The 22,755-nt window shown below is 38.2% G+C and overlaps 1 protein-coding gene across 13 annotated transcripts in view; it reads left to right on the top strand.

Annotated features, from left to right (window-relative positions):
- Positions 1-22,485, top strand: part of Ndae1 (Na[+]-driven anion exchanger 1) — a 124,681-nt gene extending 102,196 nt beyond the window's left edge. For 12 of the 13 annotated variants that reach the window (XM_076424366.1, XM_076424360.1, XM_076424367.1 and 9 more), the window contains 3 exons: positions 5,152-5,333; positions 6,572-6,686; positions 15,891-22,485. In XM_076424366.1, coding sequence (XP_076280481.1) covers positions 5,152-5,333; positions 6,572-6,686; positions 15,891-15,968 — 375 coding nt within the window. In that variant the 3' untranslated portion in view covers positions 15,969-22,485. Of the gene's footprint in view, positions 1-5,151; positions 5,334-6,571; positions 6,811-15,890 lie in introns of all 13 variants that reach the window. The other variant, XR_013009044.1, reaches the window with a different exon arrangement.
- The last annotated feature ends 270 nt before the right edge of the window (positions 22,486-22,755 follow it).

Genomic DNA, 22,755 nt, shown 5'->3' with positions numbered 1-22,755 from the left:
ACATTCTACTTACTTCCAGGAACAGCATCCATTTTGCAGAATTGAAATTGATGCACTCATTTGGAAGTTATGCACTTTAGAAGGGGGCGTTCAATTTCCTACTAATGCGCGCGACAAATGCTCATCAAACGAAGGCTAACTTTAAACTGACTGCAGAACCGTGCCATAAACTTTTTACTTTTTTCCTTGGTGGCATTCAGTGGTCATAACATCACTTTACCCAACCCTAGAATTACAAACTCCTAGGAGGAAGTTCATTTTTGAGGTTTTGGCCGTGTTTTCGGGATTTGGGACCACTGTGCGGGGTCCCGAAAGTTTGCAATATTTCAGTACTCAAAGTTAAAGTTGGGGCAAGTCTGTGATTAAAGCAGCGATAAATAACTCTGTGCATATTAACCCTCCGCACTCCGTTTTCGCTGATAATGCGATATTTGAAATATGAACTTTAAAACCACTGTCGCTGCTGCGGCGACACGACTGTTTTGCTTACTAATATAGTGCTGGAGTTGTTGGTGTATGTACTGCAGTGCTAAATGTAGGGCAGCGCCAAAGCCGCCACAGTTCCCCACACCCACAAACTTCGGACGCAGATACGTTCCTGCCGAAACTTGCGCATGAGCGTGAAAAGTGCCCCGTATCACATCACTGTTCGGGACTCTGATTTGACCCGACCCAACTGCCATTTCGGGTACCCGAAATTTGTAAACTTTTGAGATCGCGACCCGACCCGATCATTGCACACCCGTAGTTATGACCTTCACTTTAATGATTTGTGATGCTGAGGATAAAATGTACGAGGTGCTAAGGATTAACCCTTTGCACTCGAGGACTTTTTCGCTCGGGCGAACAAGTAACTGGACACGATTTTGGAAATATTAGGCAAGTGTTTGTTACAGGTACATATTTTAAAATGATTTTATACTCAACCAAACGTATACAAATAATAAAATTTCAATAATTTTATTTATTTCTACGTTTTACAAAACAAAATCTGTTAAATATTACTCTCCGTAATTGGTTTTTGTTTGATATTTTACAAAACAATCTCCAAGATGCATCCTCGGTTTGTCAGGGCACGTATAATTTGAGGTTTCACGTCTACCGCCAGGCATACTTTGGTCAGAGCAAACCTTGCAACCCCTCTTTACCCCTTTCTGAACAACATGGAGCTTTCCATGGAAATGATGTATAGCATGTAAAAAAAAAATTGTTTGGCGCGTGATATTGGATAAACAACAATTTTCTTGAAATTGTGCAAGTTTAACGATTTTTTTCAAGGTTAAAAAACGTTGGTACCATAAACTCTCTATTTTTCCGACATTCTGCAATGTTTCAGCTTGAATTTTTAAAAAATCATCGCTCTATCTCATTTCTATCGAAAGTTTTTAGATTTTGACACAAAATCCATCGGTTTGTCCCACTGTGGCGCCGCTCGAGTGGACGCAATAAACAGCCTGGGCGATGCGCTGTAGCGGCGAGGCGCCGCTTGACTGCAAAGGTTTAACAAATATTTTTTTGTTAGTTACCGATGCTGCAAAGCAGATCAGTCTTCAGTGGTCAAAATTAACATCGTTGATACAGATGGTTCATAGAGAAGGTATATAAATGTGAGACCAACTGGATAATGCAAGTATTCATTGATTTGTTTATTGTGGAAGCCTGCTTAAGGGTTAATCGACGATTTAACCACGGTGCGCCTTTGTAAATTTGCCGTTGTTGACCAATTTCCAGCCATTGAGTGCTTACTAATACATATTAGTGTCAGATGCAACGAGTCATTGTTCGAACGTCCGCGGTGTATTTATTACGGAGGATGTTTGCGGTGTCGAGCGGTCGTCTACAAATTGTTCGCACTTGACGAAGCCTAGTCTCGCTCGGCCTAGCAAAGAAACGAAAGTGAAAAGAGGAGGAGACACCGGCCAAGAGTATACAAATACAGAAATCCTTGTCACTCGATCGCGACAACACGTCCACCCTTCGACACACATGTATAGCGGTTCGACTATGTGATCGATCATGGATGACCTGCCTTAAACCTATTCGAAATACAATATTCTTTGAAAACACACACCAATCTCTCTGTAATCCCGACTGTTCCTTGCGCAGCATTCGAAAACGGACACGATCGACACAGTATACTGCGCACATTCCTTGACTACGCATCGAAAGTATAGTAAACCCGTTGTCGGTCAGACGAGATGGACATTTTTATACATCGAAATGGCGGAAACTGGCGTTTTGCAAACGGCTCTCGCGTGACGAATCACGATTCTAGATTCCGAATCGATTAATCAGACAGTTACGGAAATGAGATTCCGATAACTTGGACTTGCGGGGGTTGATAATCGGGGGAAAAATGATCGATAAGGATAATGAGAGAAGGAGGCGATAAGGTAGCAGTCCTGCCGTCGAGTCCTGCGGATGTCATCCGGTACGTGACCACATGTGCACGTGTCCTTATAGTTCCTCAGCGCACGAGGAATGTCATTTTCAAAGTCTTATCTACTATACATACCCCGCTGACGATCACACACACACTATCATTACGTTGACCATCGAATGTCGAGCACTGCGAGTATACGTCCTGTTGCGATCGTGATGACGATGGCCGCGGATTACAACCGTATCGAAACGCCCGATCAGTTCCAGTAGAACTTGTAATTTCACTATCGATGGCTGAATAAAAGAGTTGTAAACAGAGCGACAAATTGCGAGTCTCGCTCTTTCACACGCGATTACGAACAGACCTCTGCAATGACTCACGTGGCTGCTCGATTTTCATCGGAGCTTCGACTGCTCCTGGATTAGAGCTTTTCGAAATGTAGTATTTAGTCCTCATCGAATTAAAGTGTTCGAAATGGTGGAGAATTTTTTCAAGACATTTTTGTACAAGATGCTTCCAGTTTAAGGTCTGTTGATCTACGTTCGCTCACAGTTTGATCGTAATGGGATTTATGATACAATTGTCTTTGTTGTTGCAATATTTCATTCAGTTCTTAACATACAATTTTCTGTATATTTATATTAGAATTATACAGAGTGAGTCCGAAGAAACAGAACACCTAAATATCTCCGTTACTTTTCGTTGTACAAAAAAACTTCTTCAGACAAAGTTACACTGTATGAAGGGCCACATGTAACGGTGTAAGGAAAAAATTTTCAAGGTCACTTTTTTACAAGATTTCAAGGTCACTGATATTTTCTTAAATATAATGAGGTATTTTTTAATACATCAATCGATGCAGCTGAACATTCGTTATAAAAAAGTACTAACCCATGTATGTCGAAAAGCTAGTAGTTCACGAGATATTTCAATTTAAATAATTCTAAAACACCATTACTATCGAACTAATTGTAAGACGTTAGCGTTTACTTGCTAGTGTAAATTGAAGAGTTGAAATTGAAATAGAAAAATCGACGTTGAAAAGGAAATTAACGAATTGAAATTGAAAAATTGAAGTTGAAATTGAAAAATTGGCGTTGAAATTGAAAAATTGGCGTTGAAATTGAAAAATTGAAATTAAAGAGTTGAAGTTGAAGTTGACGAGTTGATATTGAAATTGACGTTAAAATTAAAAAATTGAAATTGCAGAGTTGAAATTGAAAAATCAACGTTGAAAATGAAATTAACGAATTGAAATTGAAAAATAGAAGTTGAAATTAAAGTTGAAATGGAAAAATTGAAGTTAAAAATGAAGTTGAAATGGGAGAGTAGAAATTGAAGTTGAAATGGAAGAGTTGAAATTGAAGTTGAAATGGGAGAGTTAAAATTGAAGTTGAAATTAAAGTTGAAATGGAAAAATTGAAGTTAAAAATGAAGTTGAAGAGTATATTGAAATTAAAGTTGAAATTGAAGAGTTGAAATTAACGAATTGAAATTGAAAAATTGAAGCTGAAATTGAAGTTGAAGGGTTGATATAGAAATTGAAGTTGAAATTGAAAAATTGACGTTGAAATTAACGAAATGAAATTGAAAAATTCAAGTTGAAATGGAAGAGTAGAAACTGAAGTTGAAATGGAAGAGTAGAAATTGAAGTTGAAATTGAAGTTGAAATGGGAGAGTTAAAATTGAAGTTGAAATTAAAGTTGAAATTAAAGTTGAAGTGGAAAAATTGAAGTTAAAAATGAAGTTGAAGAGTTGATATTGAAATTGAAGTTGAAATGGAAAAATCGATGTTGAAATTGAAATTGAAATTGAAATTGATGTTAGCGTTTACTTACTTGTGTAACATCTTAGTACGACAGTAATGGTGTTTTAGAGTTATTTAAATTGAAATATCTCGTGAACTACTATCTTTTCGACATACATAATTACTTTTTTATAACGAATGTCCAGTTGCATCGATTGATGTCGTAAAAAATATCTCATTCCATCTAAAAAAATATCGATGACCTTGAAATCTCATAAAAAAATGACCTCGAAATTTTTTTCCCTTACACCGTTACATGTGACCCATCAAACAGTGTAACTTTGTCCTAAGAAGTTTTTTTGATACAACGAAAAGTAACGGAGATATTTAGGTGTTCTGTTTCTTCGGACTCACCCTGTATATCTACGCTGTCAATGAAATATTTACATCATTCGATTGTATCAGGTGTACAAATTAATTCGTGCCTCTCATATGTAGTTTGATCATGAAGAGATTTATGATACAATTATCAGGTGTACAAATTAATTCGTGGCTCTCGCAGTTGATTGTAATTTTATTTTGGAGATCGAAGATTCATTAATCACTTATATAACACTGTGTAAATGCGTAGAAGGCGATGCAGATGATCTTCGATAGTAGAATACATTTTTGAATACAACACTGTGCTTTATATTAATTCAACGTGCCTCTCTACGAGAAAGATTGAGTCTCAAAAAATGTAAAGATAGAACAAGGATAAGAAGTATTTACTGGCTGTCTAAAGGCAGATTGTCAGACAGGTCCAAACAGACGTCAAAAGCTAAATGAGTCATTGTAGATTTGTCGACCGACGCGAATCGATACACCGTTTGAATATCCAAATCCATCTTCGTGCGTGCAACTTTTGAGACGTTAGTCGAGAGAGTTTTGCTCAGCTCGATGCATGGCTTCAAGGCTTCTCATAACCGATTTTTGATCATTGTGTTCGCTCGTAAAATTAATCGAGCGACGTGTCCCACAGGAACAGAATGAGTCAACGGGTTACGGGACGACACCAGGCAACATACAAATCTCTTTGGCGAATGGGAACATCATGAAGATCCCCGTGACGAGTATCAACATCAGCGAGGAGGTGAACAAGACTGGGATTTGGCAGCAGGTGAACGAAGGGAATGAGAAACCGAAGCAGTCTAAGCTGATCAAGTACGTACTAAATCAATTTAATAGCCTTGATTTCGGAAAAATCCAGCAAATTTTACAAACGGCAATTTTATCCTGTGCTGAGGTCGAACTGAAATGTTTTTTAAATAAAATCCATTTCAATAAAATTATAAATAGTTATTCAATAAAATTTTTATTGAAGTACGAAACAAGATATTTAACCCTTTGCACTCGAACCTATTTTCACTCAAAAAACAACACACTTTTTCTGATCCAGATTATGTCATGATTTTGCAACACTGATTACTAGACTGCGACTTTTAAGCATTTATAACAACATTGAGTTAAAATGTAAGTTAAAATGTAAGATCGATTAAGAGAATTTAGGAATATCAATATATACTTTCTTTAGTTACTATCTTTAGGCTTCGCTCGCACAGGAAACCGTGTAATGCCCTCGGAAATTGATATTGTTTCTCCATAAAACCTTTTAACCCCCCATTCACCCATATAGAGTTTTAATTTTATGTCATGCCATCTTAGATTTCAAAACCCCTTCTCACCCCCTTAGGGGTTCAATTTTTTAAAATGTCGCAATAGGTGTTTGAATAATTATATCAAAGAGCATTAAGTCCAAGTTTTAAGCAAATCCGACCACAAATAAAATATTCCTCACACAAACGTTGCAACCACTTTTCACCCCCTTGGGGGTTGAATTTCGAAATATCCTTTCTTATCCCTTGTATAGATCATACAGGAAACCTCTGTGCAAAATTTCAGCTTTCTAGGTCCAAGGGTTTAGCCTGGGCGTTGATCAGTGAGTGAGTGAGTGAGTCAGGACTGTCTTTTTATATAATAGAGATTAAGATTATTTCCAAAACGCCTTAGAATGATTAAAAAAAGAAATATCCTTAAATTAGTTCCTGCCTCTCGCCATTGATACAGACAATTTTTGTTTTCCATACAGATCCGCAGTCTACTGATTACGATTTCTTCGAAACAAACTAATAATACAAATATTGTTTTAAGAAACAGTATCAAAATTTTTAGTGCCCAATTGGAGTGCAGAGGGTTAATTTTCGATCGCCAAAATATTGGTCGAGTTATTTGATTCGATAACAAAATAATTGTAAGAAATTGGCGAGACAACGTCTACCTCTTCGCATAAAGAATTACAGAATTGAATGAAGATAACATTGAGCGAAATAAGAAGATGTACCAGTTAGATAGAGATTGTTGTTAAATTGTTGACGTTTAAATGATTGAATCTTTGAATTTAGCGCGGGGAAGCAAAAGAAGCATTCGAAAAAGGATAGCTCGTTGATGGCCGACGAGACAACGAGACTGACCACCATGACCGAGGAGGACGAGGATGACAGTGGAATCTCGATCAAGGTGACACACGTAAATGACTCTAAATTCTAACCACGATCTCACCATCAATTCGATAAATCACATGGCAAGACACACAGCAAGAGCACCAATACACCGGCATGCGACATACCCCCTGTACGCTACTGTGAGTAAGACTATGAAAGGGGGCTGCACGGTACCCTTTAGTAGAGTCGTCTCTGAATAGAAATTGCTCCTTAGGAAGAACTCCGACTCCAATACATCGAATAAATACAGTGAGTGTAAAAAGTATTCGTACGCCCTTTAAAACAGAATGACTTTTTTATAATTGTACCAAACGACCTGATTTTTTATCGTCAATCAGAAGCATTGGATTACGAAATGATATCCAGAAAAGCTTTTCCAAAAATTATAATTTACAAGATTACATGCAAGAATAAGAAAGGCATTTTTAAAACCTTTTTATATTTGGGCCCTTAACTCCCCCCCCCCCCCCCCCTCAGCCATCCCTCATTTCACGAACTGAATCTGTTCCTCGGTGTCAAATTGACACAGTGACAAAAAATCGATAAAATAACAACGTAAACAGTTATTTTTCGATGTTTTTTTTATTCAAATTGATATGAGAAAACATTTACTAAATTTATTAAATTTTTTTCGGGCAAATTTACCTACAAATAACAGAACATATAACTTTCAACAGTATAACTTATTTCGGGAAAACTGTGTCAAATTGACACGAGGGGCGGACGAGGGTTAATGAAAATTTAAAATATATGTATATGTGTTTGTAGATCTATGTTAGTTATACACATACTGACAATTTCATTGAAATCGGTTAACGCAGGGAAAAACGACACGCATCGAAACATGTACGATTCTGTGGATTTTAAGCAGAAACTGATCAAAAGTCGTGTAGAACTACGATTTTCATAATTTTTTACCGCTTGTAAGCTCGTGTGTATGTCAATCGATCTCGATGAAATTTTCAGCATGTGTGTAACTACTACGTAGATCTACAAAACATATATTTTAAATTTTCCATAAGGGCCCAAATAAAAAAGTTTTATAAAATCCTTTTTTTATTTTTGCATGTAACCTTGTAAATTATAATTTTTGGAAAATCTTTTTTTTATTACATTTCATAAACCAACGCTTCTAATTGATTATAAAAATCAGGTCGTTTGGTACAATTAGAAAAAAGTTATTCTATTTTGAAGGGCGTAAGAATACTTTTTACACTCACTGTATATACAGGGTGAGGCACGAAAAACAGAACAGCTGAATTTCTCTGTTGATATGAAGGATAAACGAAAGTTTCAAAAGTGAAATGAAACCGTTCAAAGGGGGCAATATGATGATATCAACTGATCTTGTGATAACGTTTTTTTCATCATTTCAAAGTCATCGGTGTTTTTTTAAATAGTACCATATATTTTTAACTTCGTAGTGTTGTAGCTGATGTTAAAATGAGTTCAATGATGTGTTACACTATGACCTTCTGTGATTAGAAAATTTATGATAAAGTAATCTTAACTTCAAAATGCGCAATCATTTTATTTGAATTAAATTAAAGGTTCGTAATTATGACCATGAGCTGAAACACAAACATTTAGAAGTTATCAAGGCAATCAATTGCACTTTCAATTGATTCTGTTGAAATTGATCTACGATGATTCTTGCATGTTCTCTGGTCTAGTCGGTTAATCACGATATACATAATCTTCCAATGTTCCCCACAAAAAAATCAAGAGGAGTTAATACGCCGCGCCGTATCTAGCCATTTGGAAATTTATTATCCAGAAATTCTCTTACGGTATGTGATGTCACATTTACCTTTTTTGTCGTTTCTGTGGACGAGAAAACGGCCAACTCCGGGATTCCAGAATTGCAAGGGTGCGGGATGTGCGTTCTCATTTCTCGATTATACAAAGATAGGATTTTTCAGTATCCAAAAGCGCTAGATGAAAGATCAATCTAGGCCGCGATCACCCTTGAAAATTCTATTTTTACGTTTACGAGGCGTAATTTGCGTTATTCGGAAGCATACAACTGCGCACTTAGCTACTTTCATAGCTACATGTTGCCGAACTATGAAAATCACGCCTCGTATACGAAAAAATAGGATTTTGACTGCTAAAAAACCCCATTTTTGTATTATCGAGAAATAAGAACGCGAATCCTGCACCCTTGGAATCCTTTTTTCTTTTTTTTCTTTTTTTAAGAGTGAGAGGGAAAATGCCTTACGCACACCCCAGAAGGGGGTAGTGTGGTACTCGGGCCGCAGATGGTCGGCGTACCCATACCCATTAAAAACCTCCGTTTATCAAACAGAGTAGTCAAACTATACCCATTTATAGTCTAAGGCAGGCATGCACAGCTCTTTGCTCTGAGAGCAGCTCCCGTGCTCCCAAGTTGCTCCCCGTATGCTCTCAGAGCAGATCGGACGTATGGAAGGGGAACCCACTAAGCGTGACTTGTAAACAGAGCACGAGAGAAGACGAGTGGGAGGGGCGTGGGGAAGTGGAGAGCGCGCCGGAGTGGTCAGACTACAACAACGTAGACGCCGCCCCCACTCTCATACGCTCTTCTTCTCGTCTTCTCTCGTGCTCCGTTTACAATTGGTGGGTTCCCCTTCCATACGTCCGAGCAAGGTCATTGCTCCGACCCTGCTCAGGAGCAGGGTCGATTGCTCCTGCTCCCAAATCGTCCACCTGTGCATGCCTGGTCTAAGGTCATCTGCAGGTCTGTTAATATTAGCATATTGCCCCCTTTGAATGGTTGCATTTCGCTTTTGAACCTTTCGTTTATCCTTATTCATACCAACAGAGAAAGTCAGGTGTTTTGTTTTTCGTGACTCACCCTGTTTATACAATTGTTGTTGTCTCGTATGGTTTAGCTAACAATGAGCTTCGCTTAACGCGCATAAAGTTAAAGGTACAACCTGTTGAAAGCTGAAAAACGAATCTCGATCTTGCTCCACTATATTATATTTAAAAATCAAGAATAATTTTTCTTCTCAAGCTTCCTTGAGAGAACAGAAAAAATTTGGAAACGATATCGCAGTTTGTTGATTGACACTTTTCCAGATAAATAGCATGACAATTCAATTCAAGTGTTGAAATCAATTCAAGTGCTTAGTAAGCTGCTACTTAATTGGTATAACTGCATTTTCGAATTTGTCTAGAACTTATGGTCCCAATAATGGTAACTCCCGAAGAGTTGGAACATCATAATATTTTTCCGAGCAGTATGATGAAGAATCCAAGATCCAAACCAAAACACTTCGTGTAAAGGTTGACCAAGTTCCCCGGCCCATCCACTTCAGTGATATGAAGGATGGACCAAGTTCCTCTCGCCTATCAAAGTTGTGATATGATGGATGGATCAAGTTCCTCTTGCCTATAAGGGCTGTGATATCGGGAAGGACCAATTCCCAGAGGCCGATGATTATTGTACTTACCTAATTCAGGACATAAATAAAACAGAAACTGTAAAACTAAAATGTGTTGAGACAGTAGATAGTATTACTAAAATAACAAATAATTTGCAACCAAATAAATGCATTAGCACTTTTAAAATTAATGAAATGAATAACGCATCACACATAGTAAAGATAAAAATATACAGTAGGGTGGTCCTTATTTTTTGACCAACGAATTTTTTTCACGACGCCCCCCAGAATGGTTCTCTTTGGTGAGAAAAAAATTTGTGCAAAATTTAAGATCGATCGGATAAAAGGATCACGTGGCGCATTTAAATTGAAAATTTTGAAAATTTTGAAATTCATCGTAACTATAAAGAATTATATATCGTTGGATTTGTAATTTTTTTCTAAATAAGAATATGGAAATATTATATGACCTTAATTTTTAAAAAAATAACGATGACCTTGAAATTTCGAAAATTTGATTTTAAAAAAAAAATTTTTTATGCCATTATATTTACCATATTTAACAATGCAACTTTTTCCTCTGACATTTTTTCGTAGAACCACAAATAACAGATATTTAAACATATCCATTTATTACCTATGACCCAATATAATTTATTACGTTACCTCCAGATGTACCCCGTGGACCTTAAGTCCACTTTTTTACAATTTTACCTATCTTGAAATTCATAAGCGCACACCCGGGAAACAGATGTAAACCCTCGTTAAAAATTTTATAACAACCCGTACTTAAACTCCCACTCCTATTCCTACTCCTATCCTTACAAGTTTTTTCACCAATTACTTTCAACTCCATCAACCAATCATCACGCTTTTTCAAACAAACGACATCCACACCGAAGTAAGATTTAGATGTATCAGAGAACCACCGATTAGATCTGTCTGAGCTAACGAACTGTAATCATCAGTATCGAGTAAGCGAACATACAACCTCAAGTGTTGTCTTTGATCAACTATCACCTCAACTTACAAAATCGGACTCGTGATCATCGTCGTTCAATCCAGATTTGGCAGACGCGAGACGTTACAGTAGTCATACAGGAAGACTACTCAATTTCTATATAAATTGAGAAGCCCAATGGAAAGTAGAAGTCGCGAAAAACTGTTCTTATTAGAACATGATGAAAATCAGATAATTGACGCTAAGTTGCCATCGAAACGACAAGTTTTAGGAGTGCTATTTTATAATTTGCGGAAAGTGAAATTGAACCTTCGGTCTAGTGCACACCTTGTTGTTAAAGAAGTGGAGGTGTTGTGGGAAAAGGCCAAAATTCCAGTTCAGTTAAACAGTCGCTGCGTCGAGAAATTGGAGTCATTATACCACAAGTGGAAGGTCTTACAAAAGAGTTGTAAACGACGATCCCAGATACATGATCAACAGGAACAAGAGTTTCTTGATCAATTAGTGATCTTTTAGTAGCGGCGATTATTATAAAAAATTTGTCATTTTACCAACTAATGTGGCCGATCACATGCAAGAGGACATTTCAGGTTTTATATCAGACGAAAGCCGAAAATTTTTTAGTAGATTTAATATATTGACAGAATTTTTAAAAAAAGATCCAGTAGTTTGGCAAGATGAAGATTCTTACAAACTAGGTTTAGATATAGTTAAGGCTTTACCTGTGGTCAATGATTCGGCAGAAAGAGCCGTTAAGCTAATACAGGATTACATACAATCAAATTTTAGCTCGCAATGAGGAAGAAAAGCAGTTGGTACTGCAAATGGTAAAAGATTACCGCCAGCAATATCCTGACGCAACGAAAACAACAATAGCGAAAAACATGTAAATCGAACGTCGAGGGTCCGCAGCACAGGCGAACCACACAGCTACCTCCCTCTCAGGGAAACCCAGAGGGGTAGCGTCATAAAATACGCTGGCAGCGCGGGTCCTTACAGCCACTTCGGGTCTGAGGACCCGTTCTTCCAGTGACTTGTCAAGTTTGGATTCTCTCTCTAGATTTTGTATTGTTTGTCTGTTCATTTAATAAAATGCATTCTTGGCGAGCGGCTTCACCATTGATCGGCGTATTATTTGGTGACCCGCTCTGTCCTTGCCATCTTAAAAGCGGATAGTCTTACATTAGAATATAAGAAATAGTTCCTTATCACTATTCTGTAGAATATATTCAAAATATTCATTCACATGTATAGTACAATAGTACAATACAAAATGACATATCTCTGTTATTTGTGGTTATACGAAAAAATGTCAGAGGAAAAAGTTGCACTGTTCAATATGGTAAATATAATGGCACAAAAAAAATTTTTTTTAAAAATGAAATTTTCGAAATTTCAAGGTCATCGTTATTTTTTTTTTAATTAAGGTCATATAATTTTTCCATATTCTTATTTTAAAAAAAATTACAAATCCAACGATATATAATACTTTATAGTTACGATGAATTTCAAAATTTTCAAAATTTTCAATTTAAATGCGCCACGTGATCCTTTTTTTCGATCGATTTCAAACTTTGCCCAAATTTTTTTCTCACCAAAGAGAACCATTCTGGGGGGCGTCGTGCTTTGTATCTCGATAAAAATTTTTCGCCAAGTATAGCTTAGGTCCACCCTAATATACAGAATTCTCAAAATAGTTTGAAATTAAATAAACAAATTTGTAATGAGAATTTACTTAAGTCATTAAACGAGCGAAGTGAGAAATTAAATAATTATAATTTTAACAATTCGTTAGATCAAAATGATTTCAAAGAATCATTTTTTATGAATGTTTTTAATTCAGAAGAAACCAAATCGAAAGACAGAGATACATGTGACATTGAATTGACTCAAATTAATGAAAATACGAATATTAATTTTGAATAGGAAAATTTAAATGAGAATAATGTACAAAAAAATGGACAGAATCATGAAAATCATGAGGATGCTTCAGAGATTGAAGAACATAATGAGCATTCCCTAGGTTGTAAAGTTTGAATTAGGTACGTACAACAATCATTGGCCTCTGGGAATTGGTCCTTCCCGATATCACAGCCCTTATAGGCAAGAGGAACTTGATCCATCCATCATATCACAACTTTGATAGGCGAGAGGAACTTGGTCCATCCATCATATTACAACCCAAAGCATATAGGGTATGTCCAACCACATGACGTTATGTGGTCTTTTCATTTAAAGAAAAAAAATTCTTTTTCGGGATTTTCGATTATTTCGTGATGGTTTTGATATGAAAGACACCTGATTCCAAATTTTCAAGTTTCTAGCTTCTCTGGAAGTGGGTTAGAATTAACATGATCCTCCTCCTCATCATCCTCCTATACATATGTATACCGGGTGGTTCACGACAAACAGGCCACCTAAATAGCTCCGTTAGGATTAGAGATAGAAAAAAATGTTAGAGAGAAAAGTTGTACTGTTAAAGGGGGAAAATATGGTGATATAAAAAAATGTTCCGATTGTAGTCGTTTTCAAGGTGTTTTGAAGGTCATCGATGATTTTTAAATAGCACCATATATTTTTAACTTCACAGTGTTGTAGCTGATGTCAAGACGAGTTCAATGATGTGGTACACTACGACCTTCAAATGACCTTGGATTCATTAATAGATATAGTTTGACTACTCTGTTTGATCAACGGAAAGGGTATAGCCGATTAAGATGGTCAAAACTTCCCTTAGAGGTTTTTCAATGGCTCTTGAACCATTCGAAAGCTGACCAATAAAAACCCATCTGAGTAAAATTTCAGCCCTCTAGCTTGCTCGTGAGGGTAGTTATAGGGTAAATTAGATTTCGCGCTTTTCTGCTCATTTTCCACTCTCGGATGTTTTCTAAAATTCTAAAAAAAATGTGGCACGTGTCGGGTCTTAAGACGCATTTTATAGAATTTTTTCAGATTTTTTGGTTGCAAACTATGGTCGTGAAAAATGAAAAACACTCAAAACGTCGGAAAAATGAATATTTCTCAAAAATATGAAAACATGCTATTTTACTGTTTAGTGCCCTAATAAGCTACCATGAAAAGCAGTGTCCTCGATTTTTTTCAGATTTTTTGTTGTGGGAGATCATTGTCAAAAACAATAAAAACCAAACTGCTTCGACGTTTTTGCTGCTAGAAGGAAAGCTAGACTTGCAGGTTCTACCGTGGGGGTACATTAAGCTCTAATTAGTGTTACTACATTGAATTGGGCAATTTTTTAACCTCAGAAATGCGATTTGAGAGAGTAAAAAAATCGTCTCCTGTGGAATATATACCAAAATGTTCGAAGCGCTCACAACATCACAGGTTGGCGCAATGGTTAAGGCGTCGGATTACGGAGTGGATATGCTAGGGTTCAAATCCTGCCCACCACGAAGTTTTTTTTTCCATGCCTTATTTTTTATTTTCTCAATTTTTTATTATATGGTTTACATATATGATTTTAACAATATTTTTTCATGTTTTAAAAATATTTAAATAACATTTTTTAACCACATTTTAGCTTTATTTTTCTCGCCGCAGAGATAGAGCAGCGACTACATCAAACAATTTTATAACAAAAAAATTAAACCGACTTCGAAAAAACGCACTAAAAAGTATGAAATAATTTCCATTTATTTTATGTGAATACACACGAACTTATTAGGTCAATCGGAAAGTTCCGTCCGTTTTTTTACAAAAAGTAGAGCTTTATTTCAGAAACAAAATGAAAAAGTACAGTAATCAAAATATTGTCCATCGTTCGATGACTTCTCCCCATCTTTCGGGCAGTAAGGGAATTCCGCGATGAAAGAATGAGTCATCTTCGGAGGTTATCCAGTCAGAGATCCATTGTTCGACATCTTCGTAAGAATTAAATCGTTCCTCAGCAAGTGCGTGTGCCATCGCCAAAACAAGTGATAGTCAGAAGGGGCACAGTCTGGCTAATAAGCCGCATGGGGTAGTACTTCCCAGCGAAGTGCTTCTAACATTTCTTCGACAACTTTTGTGAAGTTTCACAAGCAGAATTTCGCAGATGGTTTTTTGCTTTTCAATGTCTCTTGGCTTGAGTTCATATGGAACCCACTTTCCTTCCTCGTAGACCTTCCCCAAGGTTTTTAAACGATCGGAAATGACAGATTGAGCAGAATTTAACGCTTCTGCAATTTGTTTTTGCGTTTGACATGGATCTTCATCCACCAATGCCTGCAATTCTTCGTCTTCGAATACTCGTGGCTGTCCAGAACGCTCTTTGTCCTCCGCAGTAAAATCACAATTTTTGAAGCGTCGAAACCATTCTCTACATGTTTTATCGGAAACAGCATTATCGCCATAAACGTCTGCAATCATTCGATGAGCTTCAGCTGCAGTTTTCTTCCAATTGAAGCAGAAAATTAACACTTCGCGCAAATGACGCTTATTCGGCTCAAATTCCGACATTTTCAATGTAGAAAAAAACGATGTTATTGATACAAGCGTATATTGTTCTGTATTGAATTTTATTGAAAGATGTCCGATCAAGAAAGTTAACATTACTTTAGACGTTATAGTTAACGACAGTTCGATCTATAGCTGCTCGACGCTAAACGGACGGAACTTTCCGATTGACCTAATACTAGAATTCACTATCAATTTTGTCCATATCTCTCACTGCTTAGTTCGCTTAAAGAATAACACTGGCAAAATGACTTTCAAACAATTGGGTACATCTGATGATATTGAAGACCCAGCTGTGAACAACCTCCCCCTTCCCGTTGTGCATCGCAACGCACCTCGCAGTTATTTTGCACGTAATTAGCATTGCTCGTTCATAATTAGTGTGTTTCTCGTCGGAGCCAATCGAAAGCGTGCTTCATGTTCGGTTCGGTGATTCCAGGTAGACTTGATCCGATCGAAGGAGAGCCTCGGCCCGTTGACAGTGAACGGCACTACGTCTGCCGAGACATCAGTCTAACGATCCACAAGATCCGCAAGACTAACGAAGCAAAGATCGTCGACAGAACGATCGAGGAGCTTCCGATTGGTCCCAGAGCTAACCGTTGCGAGCAGCATATCAACTTGTCGTGGAGTCCTCGGCGTTTCGATCGAAACCCTAGGAGGAGGAATCATCGTCCCAAAGGCAATCGTACGACACAGAAGTGAAACACACGCTGATCCGTGACAGACAACTAATTTTTTATTTCGTATCGCGTACTGTCGCACGGGAGGCTACCTTATCTTATCTCGCTATAATCTGATCGAGTGCAATTAACGAGTGCCACTAGCGTATAGCGTCGCGAGAATAAAAAAAGGAAACAAGTGAAACGCACACCGTTCGGAGCTAGTTTGTAGCGCAGGCTTGGGCCTCTTGGCCCTGGAAGAGCTCTAAACGAAAAGAGGAATTGGATCTTGTCCATTTTTGTTCTCTTTCTGTACGAAATGCCTCGAGTGGTCGTGGTCTCGTTGCTCTCGACGAATCGATAGAGTGCTGTACAGTAATTCTTCGATCGAAGTCTCAACACCCGTGTTTTGAACGGACTTCAATAGCGTAGGGAGGCTATTTTTTTATGACTGCGTCTACCGCGCCGAGACTTCAATCGACGAGCCAAACATAGAGAAGGACAGAATGAAATAGTATCGCGTGGCCGAAGCGTGTCGCCCTCGCCGGCACAGTTAAAGGCCCGTGCGTCATCACCAAAGTTGTACCTTCTTTATTTTCCATTATTTGTTAATGGAACTTTCACCAACATATTCGTGGCATTTTTCTAATGCAAAATGATACCAAACACGATATATTTCAACTGTATTTTAGTGATTTAATCGACGATGAAAGTTTCGAACGCAACCAAGAAGAGCGTATGGGAAAGAAAGAGACGCGAACAGTCGACGTCGCAGTTCAAAGGCCCGCGTTGTCGCTGTCCTTCCTTGCTCCCGAAACTTTCACCGTCGATTAAACCACTAAATACAGTTGAAATTATATCGTGTTCGGTATCATTTTAATCAGAGAAACGCCAGGAATAAGCTAGCAAAAGTCCCATAAACCGATAATAAAAATTAAGAAGTTTGAGAATTCGATTCACTCGAGTCAATGTTGTGGTGTTCCCACCGATATACCCAAGAAGAGATCAATCATCGCCGCCCTACGGCGCGGCGCGGCGTTGGCCGGCAGTGGAGTGAGTAGGCACTGGACATCGATCGCACAGGCGACCCAGGACTTCGATTGAAGAATTACTGTATAAGGCCAACTATGTGCTTCTTATCCCAAATTTAATCTTTCGAGTCACTACATATCCCGAAAACAAGAAACGATCAATCTTTGAATGAAGAGCAACGAGAGGGCATGGTTTGGGTGTCCTGGACGAGTCTCTCCCCGGCCTGAATTGTCCCTAAGGGTACGCTTCCTGGAGACTGCGCATAAGTGCCCCCAGTGAGTATGGCTTAGGTGTTCGAGGCGGAGTAAAAGAGTGCTCCGCAGGGCACAGGGAGCCCAAGCCTGCCGTAGTGCGTCGTAGATTCGAGACTCGACCCATTCGGAACTCGAACATTGACGAGTCTCGAATCTGCGGTGATCAGTGTGCGACAAACCCGTACTATTAACGGAACCGATCGAGAATAGCTAGAGTAGTTTGTACCCGTAACAAACATGCCAAAGAAACCCCTTCAACGATACGTCGACGGTTCCTTCGAGGGATGGTCTCGCGAACTTCGCCGAGGAATAAAGAGAATCGCGCGTGATCGTTTTGTCGTTAGACGAGACTAGTTTCGACGAATGATTGCGCGACGATGATGATCGTTGTCTGCCTCGGTTTCATTTTCTATTTACGAAGAGCCACCAGAAATGCTGTCGAGGCGCGCGTCGGACACCGGCCAGAAGCGACAATACTGTTATACGGCGAACGTACACAGGCGGTTTTTTTACAAAGATCAAAACGGTTTGACCGAGCGAACTGTGCCCCGGGATTATGAGATTTTTCCACGTTTTTTAACCGATGCGATGTCCCGTGGAGACCGACTGAATTCTCCCTCGAAGAGGTGTCCTCTCTCCGGTCGAGGTTGCCGAAGAACGGGTTACGATGAAATAACGGGAGCCATTGTGACGGACAATGACTTGGCGAAGCCGAGTTTGATCACCACAACTGCACTACCAATTTTAAACTTAGTCTTGAAACCACTCCGAAGCTTTGAGTATCACTCACGAGGAGACCTCGCGTATCGAGAACGCCGGATCGCAACGAGTTTTTGTGTGGAAATAGCTTACGCACCCTCATGAACTATGCAATTGATTTTAGCCGCCAACGCGAACCCGTTTTCGAGAAAATCGATTTTGAAATTCGACATGTACGTTATATTCCATGAGTTGAGAAAATGTCTACTACGAGATTGGTCGGGGTTCGTGTCCCGTGTTCGTGAATAATTTTTTTTTCACTTTCTTTTTTATTTTTCTACGTGCTCTTCAATTTTTCAAATTTCAATTTCAACATCAATTTCAACTCTTTGATTTCAACTTCAATTCTTCAATTTCAACTTCGTCTTCAATTTCCATTTCAATTCTTCTATTTCAACTTCGACTTCAATTTCCATTTCAACTCTTCGATTTCAACTTCAATTTTCCAATTTCGACCTCAATTTCAACTCTTCGATTTCAACTTCAATTTGCATTTCAACTTCAATGCCAACTTCAATTTCCATTTCAACTTCTTCGATTTCAACTTCAACTCGTCAATTTCAACTTCAATTTCTATTATTTTTATAGTGATTTAATTGCAATTGTTATTTGAAATTTGAAAAATTGAAGTTGAGATCGAAGAGTCGAAACTGAAGTTGAAATGGAAATTGAAGACGAAGTTGAAATTGAAAAATTGAAGTTGAAATCGGAGAGTTGAAATTCATGTTGAAATTGAAGAGTTGAAGTTGAAATAAAAGAGTAGAAATTGATGTTGAAATCGAAATTTGAAAAATTGAAGTTGAAATTGACGAGTTGAAGTTGAAATCAAAGAGTTGAAATGGAAATTGAAGTCGAAGATGAAATTGAAAAATTGAAGTTGAGATCGAAGAGTTGAAGTTGACGTTGAAATTGAAATTTGAAGTATTGAAGAGCACGTAGAAAAATAAAAAAGAAAGTGAAAAAACAAATATTTATAAAAAATGCCTACACGGGACACCGACCGCTGTGACAAGAGGTTTTTACTTATGGAATATAACGCACATGATGCATTTCAAAATCGATTTCCTCGGAAACGGGTTCGCGTTGCCGGCTAAAACCAATTGGATAGTTCATGAGGGTGCGTAATGTTTGGAGGTCCTAGTCTCATTTTCGCCCAACTTGTTTATAGGTCCTAAACACTATGCGTAGGATGTCCGTTAACGTATGAATAAAAGAACTGACTTTGAATGTTTAATAATAAAAATACAGTCAGTGCGAGAACACAGATTCCGACGAGCTGGTTTATAAAAATTTCGGGGTTGTATTACATTCCACTTAAAACAGTTGATTCTACTGTGCCAACTGAGTGTCAAAAAACCGAAGATGCCACGAATGCATAAAATCTGCAGATCAATTATGTACGTCGAACTCGGTTTCTTTGAATCCATGTGAAACTAAAATTTTCTTAGCGATTCCATCGTGACCCCGGCAAACGAGACTACTCTCGTAACTGCAGTCTTTCATCTAGCGACGGAAACCGGAAACAGAAGCAGAAGCATTTCCACCGTCTCGCAACCGTTGGTTTTTACTCGACGTCCGCTGCGATCGATGGCAAGAGGATCCACAGAGAGAATCCAAAAACGATATTTTTCAGATGTCACGTTACCGAATTGTTGCGCACCTCCAAGGCTTTGCGAATTCGTTCGAAAGCTGCGCGAAAAAAAAAGTATTTTGTAAAAAAGTGTTAGAGCAAACATAGCCGCATCCGAGAGAAATGAGAGATGTTTTTAGCGAGCCGCTTCCGGTGTGCGTCGATATACGCATGCGATATAGCAATGTAAGAGACATACATGACCGCTCGTGTTACTGTTACATGTGTTTTGTATATGTATAGTCCGTGACAGGCAATGTGATCGTGAATACGTAAGGATAGGTTCGTCAGTATTATACCGAATAATATTTTTCGGTAAGAGAAACAATTAAGCGCGAGTATAATAATTAATACATAGTGCATAGAGAACGCGTGAGAGAAAGCATATCAGCTTTATCGTCGGAGTACGGATGTTCGTGCAAATATTTTTGTCACAGAAACTCGAATCAAATGAAAATTAATTTGTAACAAAAATTAATTTACGTGGCTCAGTATCTTGACAAAGAACAGAATCAAATGGAAATTAATTTACCTCGGGTATCCTACGAGACACTAGTATCGAACAAATATTAATTTAGCTAGCTGATTAAGTGGTCTGTCAAATTCGTTTTAAATAATTTGACTATCAAATTTATAGATGCTTTCGGCGCTACTGTTTCGATCAATTACTAATATAGCAATTTTGCAAAACATATTACATAGTAATTGACCGAAACGGTGGCGCCGAAAGCGTCTATAAATTTGATAGTCATCATTTACGATCGATAAATGGAATTATTTTAAATAATTTGGTTGGATGGTGACAACAAAGGCTGAAGACTTTATAAATTGAATACAATCCGCAGTCGATTAATCGTGCATTTGTACGCAAACGGGCTACAATCGCTGCTGAAGTATAGCATTGGTCGAGACACTTGTGATTAGCCGAATGAATATCGCACGGTGAAGAGTATCTATATTTTCCATTTACAGCGTTTTCAAAATATCGCTTCAATGGCCATTTTCTATGAAAAATGATATGAAAGAATTCGCGCGATTGTCGAATACTGTTTATCGGGCCTGGCCTTATCGATCTGTTGCTAGTCATTCAACAAAATTTGTCCAGTGGGCAATTGTGCACACATGAAGTCTTCTCAAAAATTAAAAATAATTCTGATTTCGTACACCTTCAAATTTTCATCAATTTTCCAAATCAATTTCTGAGCACTTTTTCCATGGCTACCCTGAGTTCTCGATTTTCCTGAGGATCTTTATTGAATGAATGAATGTGTGAATAATATATTTGATCCCCTCGGGGTTACAAATCCGACTACAAAACTCCTTATACTTCTCCTTACTCACTTCCTTACTTTTCCTTAAAAACTATCGCTTACTTACTAACTTATATCTATTTCTTATTGCTATATTTACATTATTTATTTACATTAATTTACAGTTTTTTTGAGATCGAGAGAGAGAGAGAGAGATCTTTAATCATACTGTACACCCATTCGTTTATCCACATTCTTCCATCCACTCCCCCTTCCTCTCCCCCTTCCCTATTTTTCGGACTTCCCTTCCCGGTTTTCTTTTCTAATCTAACTCCATTCTCTTTCATCTTTATATTCATTCTTTCTTTCGTATCCTTTCTTTCTTTCCCTCCCCTCCATTTTTCCTTTCTCTCCACTCTACTATTCTCCTCATCCATTCTCAAACATACCTCCCATACATGCTCCCAGGTTTCACTCTCCCATTCACACATCCTACATTTTCTCTCTTCCTCATTCATCCAATATTCCCCCCCCCCCCCCATGAGGATCTTTATTGTTTGTAACAATTCTGTTCGCAATTACGACCACCTTATAATGTAACAATTTTCCAATTTGTACATTTTGAACATAATATTGGGTATGGGAATAAGTTTCCGCCCTTTTTTGATGAAAAGAAGCTCTTTATTCAGAAATTCAAATGGAAAGTAAATTTATTCAAAGTATGCTCTATCGGCATCTACAACCTTCTTCCACCGTTCAGGTAATAAACGAATTCCTCAAAGAAAGAAATCTGGTTGTTTCGATGCAAGCCATTCATCGAGCCAATTTCGGATACTTAAATAGGAAGTGAACTGCTCTCCAGATATGGGAGACTGCATGGACCGGAACAAGTGGAAATCTGAAGGAGCAATGTCCGGCGAATATGGCGGGTCGGGCAAAATTTTCCAGTTCACTCCTTCCAAGTATTTCTTGACGGGTTTTGCGACATGTGGCCTAGCGTTGTCATGTAACAGAGTCGGCTTATCGTGCATGTTGTCCCATTCCGGTCGTTTTTCTTCTAATGCTCGCTTCAAACGTAATAGTTGTAGTTCTTCAAGTGTTTGACGTGGATTTTCATCAAGTAATGCTCGCAAATCTGTATCTTTGAATTTTTTGGCGCACTATCGCGATCTTTGTCCCTTACGTCGAAATCATGGTTTTTAAACCGCCGAAAGCATTTTTTGCAACTTGTATTTGATGGAGCATCGCCCCCGTAAATATCCACGAGCAAACGATGCGTTTTCGCGGCACCTTTCTTTGAGACAAAATAATGCAACACAACTTCCCGCAAATGCTGCTTACTTGGAACAAAAGTCGACATTTTTGACGCGAAAAATTGACTGCTGTTCACGCTCGAAACAATTGCCACTAACTGCGTCTTGAAGCTTAGACATAGACCTTTCGAAAACATGTACATACTACGTTCCATCAAATACGCGATCGTACTTAAGTACAACGACATCTCCAAAAGGGCGAAAACTTATTCCCATACCCAATAATATCGTCACTAGCCATTCAGTCATCCTTACGATTTGATAAATTCGTATTTCATGAACTCTTACTCCACAATATTATTTTCCGTGGATCGAAAATGGCGCACGGACTCTAAACGAAATGCCTAAATCGCATAAGGCAGGCCCGAGTAAATTTGCGAAACGAGATACATACCTTTGAAACG

The sequence above is a fragment of the Lasioglossum baleicum genome, chromosome 5, assembly GCF_051020765.1.
Source record: "Lasioglossum baleicum chromosome 5, iyLasBale1, whole genome shotgun sequence".
In the NCBI taxonomy this organism is placed as follows: domain Eukaryota; kingdom Metazoa; phylum Arthropoda; class Insecta; order Hymenoptera; family Halictidae; genus Lasioglossum; species Lasioglossum baleicum.
Note: the sequence above shows the minus strand (reverse complement) of the source record. Positions and strands in the feature narration are given on the sequence as shown.